Genomic DNA, 9,710 nt, shown 5'->3' on the forward strand with positions numbered 1-9,710 from the left:
TCTGCCCAGGTGGCGCTGTGGTTAAACCACTGAGCCTAGGGCTTGCTGACCAGAAGGTCGGCGGTTCGAATCCCTGTGACGGGGTGAGCTCCCATTGCTTGGTCCCAGCTCCTGCCAACCTAGCAGTTCGAAAGCACGTCAAAATGCAAGTAGATAAATAGGAACCGCTACAGCGGGAAGGTAAACGGCGTTTCCATGTGCTGCTCTGGTTCGCCAGAAGTGGCTTTGCCATGCTGGTCACATGACCTGGAAGCTATACGCCGGCTCCCTTGGCCAATAATGCGAGATGAGCGCGCAACCCCAGAGTCGGTCATGACTGGACCTAATGGTCAGGGGTCCCTTTACTTATTCTGCCTAGGGCCCTTCTTTCTCCTTATTTGGTCCATGTTTTTATGCTTTTGCCCATTGACTTGAGCAATAACACCACATCCTGACTACTGGCAATGTGGAAACGAGTTCCATATCTGCTGAAACATACAGATAAACCCATATTTCAGCTGCAATGCTGCCCTGATAATGGGCGTTCTAATCACAAGCCGTACTAGATATGTATCAAGCAAGTCTGTGGTTACCTGGCTGTTGCAACTTGTGGTTACCTGGCCGTTGCAACCTGGCCTCTTGAAAAAGCAACATTTTTACTCCTCACACATAGATCTCAGGGAATTTCACAGCATAAAACACATGATGAAAACATAAAATACGTACCGTATATTCTGGCGTATAAGACGACCCCCAACTTTTCCAGTTAAAATATAGAGTTTTGGATATACTCGCCATATAAGAAATACTACCCTGCGTATAAGACAACCCCCGACTTTTGAGAAGATTTTCCTGGGTTAAAAAGTAGTTTTATCAATACGCAGGAATATACAGTAATAAAAGCAAAACCAATCACCCCACTCCCGCAAACACAAGCAGAGGATGAGGGCAGATGCCCAGAGCTAAGACTTAAGACTCCTTCGGACAACCAATTTCATAACGCCGGAACTCTTGGACATCCAAGGAAGATGAATGCCTTGGAAGATTCGGGATAAGAGGAGGTTCTTCTTCACCCAGTGCAGAGTTAAACTACGGAACTCCCTGCCACAGGAGGCAGTGAGGCCCACCAACTTGGATGGCTTTCAAAGAAGATGGGGCCAATGCCAGGAGGGAGGCAGCAATGCTTCTGAATTCTGGTTGCTGGAAAACGCAGGAGGGGAAAGTTGTTCTTGGGTTCGAATCCTGCTTGTGGGTTTCCCCACAAACATCTGGCAATCACTGTGAGAACAGGAGGCTGGACCGGACAGGCCACTGGCCTGATCCAGCAGCTTGGCTCTTCTTATGGAACCTCCAGGTTCAGCGGCAGTCTATCTAGATTCCTAGCTTCTTAGGGGTATTTGGTCACTGGGAGCAGAGGAGGCTGGACTAGATGGGCCATTGGCCTGATCCAACAGATGTTCTTATTATTATTCACTGAGCGTTCATCCTGATGTTGCCCATGAGGTGTTCATACCCCTTCCTGCTAATCATTTGTTCATCCCACAATGTCCAGTCCATTTCCTCGCCAGTTTCCTAACTGCAAAAAATCCGTTTCTTTTCTTTTTCTATTATTTGTTGCGCTTGGGAGAGAAAGAGAGCCCCTTAACTCACTTCTTTAATTGTGGAAACCTACATTTCCTGGTCTGGATCCTCCCTGCAAGAGAGCAGATGGGCTCGAGAGACCAAGGCAGCCCTGAGCACTAGCTGCCCAGAAGTGAACCTATTGCAGCCCAAACCACAAAGCACATTCAAAGCGCCATGCCCCCCCCTGGTCTGTCTGCAATGCTTCTGAATGCCCGTTGCCAGAAACCACAGGAATGGGAGAGTTTGCTTTTGTGCCTCATGTCCTCCTTGTGGATTTCCCATTGAGGCAACTGGCTGGTCACTGTGATTGCAGGATGCTAGACTCAATGGGCCTTTGGCCTGATCCTGCAGTCACTTCCTAGGTCCTCACCCCCACCCCCTCCGAACTGCATTTAAGCCAGGCACCTAGGGGTGCAGCAAGAAGACCACAAATGCGGCTGTCGTTGAACTCTTGTTTTGCTTTGGTTTTATGTCCTTAAGCCTAGATCGCATTTTTGTTTCTTTTCTTTTTGTCGGCAATATTGAATTTCTTCTGCGTTTGTGTTATGTACTGAGCTGAATCCTAGAACAATAGGATTCAGAAACAGCGGGAGCTACCCAATCCAACTCCAGGTGGAAGTGAATCCGCAACCTGATTGGCCTGCTGGAGCAGCCAATCAGGCGGCGGGCAGAAGTGAATCTGCTACCTGATTGGCCTGTAGGAGCAGCCAATCAGGCTGCAGGCAGAAGTCAATCCACAATATAATTGGCCCACAGGTGTAGCCCTGAAGTAGCCAATCACGCAAGGCCCATTGTGTAAATAATGTATATAAGCAGATGGTTTTGGGAAAAGAGCCATTCTTCTTCTCCTCTTCTCCTTGATGACTATGAGCTGAATAAAGAGCATGAAATTCACTCTCGACTCCGAGTACATTTCACTGGCGACGAGGATGGGATCCTGCTGAGCTGACCGCTACCACGCACTGCACCGCAGCACCGCCACCTGCTGCACCGCTGCATCGCACCGTGCATCCAGGCTTCAGCTCCAGGACCCAAGGAACCCAGAATGGCAACCGACAGCAGCTTCTCGCCATTCAAACCAGCATCAGGAGACTGGGAAGGGTACGCTGCCCGTTTCAACTTCCTCCTGCAAGCGAAAGAAGTCAACAACGATGCCATGAAGAGGGCGACATTCTTCAGCGTCTGTGGAGAGGAGACGTTTGAAATCGCCCGGGCTCTCCTTGCACCTAGAGATGTCGCTACCGTCTCGTACAAAACAATAATGGAACGGCTGAAGGAGCACTTCTCACCACAGCCCTCGGTGGTAGCTTGCCGAAATGCCTTCTACGCAAAGTGGCAAGCCCCGGGGGAAACCATAACTGGGTTTGTGACCTCCCTCCGCCAAGCCGCCCGGCTATGCAACTTCTCAGAGTTGGAGAACATGCTTCGTGACCGCCTCGTCGGTGGCCTGAGGGACGAGATGTTGCAACGACGCCTCTACGCCAAAAAAGACCTCACGTTCCAGATTGCTCTGGAGGAAGCCCTGGCAACCGAAGCCGCCGAGAGGTCAACGCAAGAGGCACGACCGGCCCCGCCATCCCAACCGAGGGTCTACCACGAAGACCTCACCGACGAATCCGAATCTGACAGGGAGGAAGTACACCGAGTACAGCGGCGCACTCAAGCAGCACACACACCACAGCAGCCTCGACGAGAAGGAGGGAACTGTGCAAGCTGCGGGGAGAACCACGAGAGGAGGACCTGTCGTTTCCGCAACGCAGAGTGCAGGCAGTGCAGAAAATTGGGACACATCGCCCGGGTGTGTCGGGCTCGACTCACCCGTCGACAAGCATCAGATGACCGACCCAGGAGCTGCATCGCACCGTGCATCCAGGCTTCAGCTCCAGGACCCAAGGAACCCAGAATGGCAACCGACAGCAGCTTCTCGCCATTCAAACCAGCATCAGGAGACTGGGAAGGGTACGCCGCCCGTTTCAACTTCCTCCTGCAAGCGAAAGAAGTCACCAACGATGCCATGAAGAGGGCGACATTCTTCAGCGTCTGTGGAGAGGAGACGTTTGAAATCGCCCGGGCTCTCCTTGCACCTAGAGATGTCGCTACCGTCTCTTACAAAACAATAATGGAACGGCTGAAGGAGCACTTCTCACCACAGCCCTCGGTGGTAGCTTGCCGAAATGCCTTCTACGCAAAGCGGCAAGCCCCGGGGGAAACCATAACTGGGTTTGTGACCTCCCTCCGCCAAGCCGCCCGGCTATGCAACTTCTCAGAATTGGAGAACATGCTTCGTGACCGCCTTGTCGGTGGCCTGAGGGACGAGATGTTGCAACGACGCCTCTACGCCAAAAAAGACCTCACGTTCCAGATTGCTCTGGAGGAAGCCCTGGCAACCGAAGCCGCCGAGAGGTCAACGCAAGAGGCACGACCGGCCCCGCCATCCCAACCGAGGGTCTACCACGAAGACCTCACCGACGAATCCGAATCTGACAGGGAGGAAGTACACAGAGTACAGCGGCGCACTCAAGCAGCACACACACCACAGCAGCCTCGACGAGAAGGAGGGAACTGTGCAAGCTGCGGGGAGAACCACGAGAGGAGGAACTGTCGTTTCCGCAACGCAGAGTGCAGGCAGTGCAGAAAATTGGGACACATCGCCCGGGTGTGTCGGGCTCGACTCACCCGTCGACAAGCATCAGATGACCGACCCAGGAGCCCCAGGTCACACGGCACCATGCACCAAGGCAACTCGACGGAGATCACGGACTACCAGGTATTCCAGTTGCCCCATCCCAGCACAGAGAAAATTTATATAGAGGTACAGATAGAGGGAGCCCCATGCCGCATGGAGCTGGACACGGGTTCAACTCTATCCATAATCTCGGCCCAAACATTAAGGGAACTGTGCCCTAATGGGGGTCCCAAACTAAGGCCGGCCCCATTCACCCTCCGGGACTTCCAGAAACGTAAGGTCCCTACTATGGGGGTGGGGACCTTCAGGGTGCAATATCGAGGGCGAAAGCAACAATTGGACTTGCTGGTAGTTAAGGGCCCCTACGTTAGCTTACTGGGACTGGCATGGTTTGGACCTCTGGGGCTAGCCGTTACCGGGGTGAACCGCACTAGCTTACAAGTGGACGTGGACGCCATATGCAAAGAGTTTCCAGGGGTTTTCGATGGGGCATTGGGACGATATACAGGACCCCCCATTGCCCTACAGCTAGACCCCGCTGTACGACCCATCAGGCACAAGGCCCGCCGGGTCCCGTTCGCCCTGAAACCCCGCATAGACGAGGAATTGGACCGGCTCGTGGAGCAAGGAGTGCTGGAGCCGGTGCCCAACGCCCCCTGGGAAACTCCAATTGTCACACCCGTCAAGCCTAACGGTTCGGTCCGCATCTGTGCAGACTACAAATGCACCATAAACAAGGCTCTCACGGCCCATGCATACCCAGTGCCAGTGGTCAGCCATGTCCTCGCCACCCTGGCTGGGTCAAAAATCTTTGGCAAACTGGACTTGGCCCAAGCATATCAACAGTTGCCTGTGGACGAAGCCACAGCAGAGGCTCAGACGATTGTGACGCACAGAGGGGCATTCAGAGTAAAGCGGCTGCAATTTGGCGTTAGCGTGGCACCAGGCATATTCCAGAATCTAATGGACTCTCTCCTTAAAGGGATTCCTGGCGTCACCCCCTTCTTTGATGATGTACTGATCGCCGGGCCCACACCAGAGGAATTTGAGGACCGCCTCCGCTCCGTCCTGCACCGTTTCCAGACGGCGGGCCTCAAGGTGAAGCGGGAAAAGTGTTTACTGGGAGTGCCGCAGGTGGACTTTCTGGGATTTAAGGTGGACGCAGAAGGGGTCCATCCAACCGGTGACAAGGTACGGGCCATTTGTGAGGCCCCAGCGCCCAAGAGCAAGCCCGAACTTCAGTCATTCTTGGGACTATTGAACTTTTACCATGCCTTCCTTCCCCATAAGGCAGCAGTAGCGGAGCCCCTACACAGACTCCTAGATAAAAGGGCCCCTTGGGTGTGGGGCCAGCGACAAAGGGCCGCATTCCAGGCAGTCAAGGACTTGCTCGTCTCGAACTCGGTCTTAGCACACTTCGACGAGAGGCTGCCAGTGGTGCTGGCATGCGACGCCTCTCCCTATGGCATCGGCGCTGTCCTGGGACACCAACTCCCGGATGGAAGAGAGGTGCCGGTGGCATACTTCTCCCAGACGCTTGCTGCAGCCGAACGAAACTACTCACAGATTGACAAGGAGGGTCTGGCAATCGTGAAGGGCGTAAAAAAATTCCATGATTTCTTGTACGGGCGGCCCTTTACCATAGTGACTGACCACAAGCCGTTGCTTGGCCTGTTTGCCCCTGAGAAGCAGACCCCCCAAGTGTTGTCTCCACGTGTCCTCAGGTGGTCAATTTTCCTTGCCGGCTACCAGTATGCACTAATCCACCGCCCTGGGAAGGCGATGGGCCACGCAGACGCCCTCAGCAGGCTACCACTACCAGAAACAGGCCCCGACCCAGCGCCTGCGCAAGAGGTTATGACCCTGGAGCTGCTTCCCGACCGACCCATTCAGGCACAAGAAGTTGCGCACCATTCCACAAAAGATAGGGTCATCTCCCGGGTCCTGAACTGGGTGTGGCGAGGATGGCCCAGCAGCAGCCCCGGGCCACAATTCGCTGGCTACACAAACCGCAAACATGAACTGTCGGCCCACAAGGGGTGCCTGTTATGGGGAAGCAGGGTTGTTGTTCCCCAGCCCCTCCGCAAAAGGGTCCTCACAGCCCTACACGAGACACACCCAGGGGTAGTGAGGATGAAGGCCCTTGCCAGGAGTTATGTGTGGTGGCCGGGGATTGACAGAGAGATAGAGGCCTGGGTCCAACACTGCCAGACCTGCCAAGAATCCCGCCCGGATCCCCCAAGGGCCCCAGTCCAGCCCTGGGAGTCCGCCCGACATCCATGGTCACGCTTGCACGTGGACTTCGCTGGCCCCTTCCAGGGAAAAACATTCTTCATAGTGGTGGATTCCTACACCAAATGGCTGGAGGTCGCACTGGTACCATCCACTTCTACGGCGGCAGCCATCCGGGTACTACGTAAGCTGTTTGCGACCCACGGGCTCCCTGACACCCTCGTCTCGGACAATGGAACCGCATTCACGTCAGAGGAGTTCCAGACCTTCACAGCGCAGAACGCCATCCGCCACATCCGCTCAGCACCATTCCACCCTGCCACCAATGGCCAAGCGGAGCGCATGGTGCGGACCACCAAGGACAGCCTCCGCCGCATGACACAAGGGGACTGGGAATACCGCCTTGCCGCATTTCTTCTAGCACAGCACAGCACCCCAAGCACAACGACGGGCCGGAGCCCAGCTGAATTACTAATGGGCCGGCGCCTTGCAACTAGACTGGACCGACTTCACCCCGACAGAGCTCAGGATGAGGTAGTGGTGGGGAAAGGCAGGAACCCCCGGACATTTGTGGCCCAGGACCCAGTGTATGCAAAGAATTTTGGGGCAGGCCCAGCATGGGTACCCGCCACAGTCACCAAGGTGACCGGTCCCGTGTCGTACGAGGTACTAACGGAAGGGGGGCAATGTTGGCGCCGCCACTGCGACCAGCTACGGCGACGATTCCCAGGAGGAACCCGGGAGGAGAGCGGGACAGAGGGGTCCCAAGGGGACAGCAGGGCAGTGAGGCCTGTAGAGCGAGAGGGGTGGGCAGGGGAAGCAGAAGCAGTAGGCACAGAGGGGCGCCCCGAGGCTGGAAGGACACCGGAACCAGAGCTACAACCTAGTGGTTCAGTGGCGCCAGACCAGACAGCCCCGGCACAGCCAGCAGCCTCGGAACACGAGCCAGAACCAGAACCCCTGACCAAGGAACACCCCAGGCCACAACGCACACGGAGGCGGCCAGCAGACCTTGGGGACTACGAATGCAACTTCCCGGGCAGGACTGGAACTTAGAGGGGAGGGGTGTTATGTACTGAGCTGAATCCTAGAACAATAGGATTCAGAATCAGCGGGAGCTACCCAATCCAACTCCAGGTGGAAGTGAATCCGCAACCTGATTGGCCTGCTGGAGCAGCCAATCAGGCGGCTGGCAGAAGTGAATCTGCTACCTGATTGGCCTGTAGGAGCAGCCAATCAGGCTGCAGGCAGAAGTCAATCCACAATATAATTGGCCCACAGGTGTAGCCCTGAAGTAGCCAATCACGCAAGGCCCATTGTGTAAATAATGTATATAAGCAGATGGTTTTGGGAAAAGAGCCATTCGTCTTCTCTTCTCCTCCTTGATGACTATGAGCTGAATAAAGAGCATGAAATTCACTCTCGACTCCGAGTATATTTCAAAGGGCCGCATTCCAGGCAGTCAAGGACTTGCTCGTCTCGAACTCGGTCTTGGCACACTTCGACGAGAGGCTGCCAGTGGTGCTGGCATGCGACGCCTCTCCCTATGGCATCGGCGCTGTCCTGGGACACCAACTCCCGGATGGAAGAGAGGTGCCGGTGGCATACTTCTCCCAGACGCTTGCTGCAGCCGAACGAAACTACTCACAGATTGACAAGGAGGGTCTGGCAATCGTGAAGGGCGTAAAAAAATTCCATGATTTCTTGTACGGGCGGCCCTTTACCATAGTGACTGACCACAAGCCGTTGCTTGGCCTGTTTGCCCCCGAGAAGCAGACCCCCCAAGTGTTGTCTCCACGTGTCCTCAGGTGGTCAATTTTCCTTGCCGGCTACCAGTATGCACTAATCCACCGCCCTGGGAAGGCGATGGGCCACGCAGACGCCCTCAGCAGGCTACCACTACCAGAAACAGGCCCCGACCCAGCGCCTGCGCAAGAGGTTATGACCCTGGAGCTGCTTCCCGACCGACCCATTCAGGCACAAGAAGTTGCGCACCATTCCACAAAAGATAGGGTCATCTCCCGGGTCCTGGACTGGGTGTGGCGAGGATGGCCCAGCAGCAGCCCCGGGCCAGAATTCGCTGGCTACACAAACCGCAAACATGAACTGTCGGCCCACAAGGGGTGCCTGTTATGGGGAAGCAGGGTTGTTGTTCCCCAGCCCCTCCGCAAAAGGGTCCTCACAGCCCTACACGAGACACACCCAGGGGTAGTGAGGATGAAGGCCCTTGCCAGGAGTTATGTGTGGTGGCCGGGGATTGACAGAGAGATAGAGGCCTGGGTCCAACATTGCCAGACCTGCCAAGAATCCCGCCCGGATCCCCCAAGGGCCCCAGTCCAGCCCTGGGAGTCCGCCCGACATCCATGGTCACGCTTGCACGTGGACTTCGCTGGACCCTTCCAGGGAAAAACATTCTTCATAGTGGTGGATTCCTACACCAAATGGCTGGAGGTCGCACTGGTACCGTCCACTTCTACGGCGGCAGCCATCCGGGTACTACGTAAGCTTTTTGCAACCCACGGGCTCCCTGACACCCTCGTCTCGGACAATGGAACCGCATTCACGTCAGAGGAGTTCCAGACCTTCACAGCGCAGAACGCCATCCGCCACATCCGCTCAGCACCATTCCACCCTGCCACCAATGGCCAAGCGGAGCGCATGGTGCGGACCACCAAGGACAGCCTCCGCCGCATGACACAAGGGGACTGGGAATACCGCCTTGCCGCATTTCTTCTAGCACAGCACAGCACCCCAAGCACAACGACGGGCCGGAGCCCAGCTGAACTACTAATGGGCCGGCGCCTTGCAACTAGACTGGACCGACTTCACCCCGACAGAGCTCAGGATGAGGTAGTGGTGGGGAAAGGCAGGAACCCCCGGACATTTGTGGCCCAGGACGCAGTGTACGCAAAGAATTTTGGGGCAGGCCCAGCATGGGTACCCGCCACAGTCACCAAGGTGACCGGTCCCGTGTCGTACGAGGTACTAACGGAAGGGGGGCAATGTTGGCGCCGCCACTGCGACCAGCTACGGCGACGATTCCCAGGAGGAACCCGGGAGGAGAGCGGGACAGAGGGGTCCCAAGGGGACAGCAGGGCAGTGAGGCCTGTAGAGCGAGAGGGGTGGGCAGGGGAAGCAGAAGCAGAAGCAGTAGGCACAGAGGGGCGCCCCGAGGCTGGAAGGACACCGG

At 55.9% G+C, this 9,710-nt stretch overlaps 1 protein-coding gene across 1 annotated transcript; it reads left to right on the top strand.

The window, feature by feature from the left end:
• Positions 1–2,569: 2,569 nt before the first annotated feature.
• On the top strand, positions 2,570–7,961 carry LOC132592280 (uncharacterized protein K02A2.6-like). Its single transcript, XM_060275489.1, has one exon. The coding sequence runs from the start codon at positions 2,648–2,650 to the stop codon at positions 7,574–7,576; it is 4,929 nt and encodes a 1,642-aa protein (XP_060131472.1). The 5' UTR covers positions 2,570–2,647; the 3' UTR covers positions 7,577–7,961.
• The last annotated feature ends 1,749 nt before the right edge of the window (positions 7,962–9,710 follow it).

This window comes from Zootoca vivipara, chromosome 6 (assembly GCF_963506605.1).
Source record: "Zootoca vivipara chromosome 6, rZooViv1.1, whole genome shotgun sequence".
Lineage (NCBI taxonomy): Eukaryota > Metazoa > Chordata > Lepidosauria > Squamata > Lacertidae > Zootoca > Zootoca vivipara.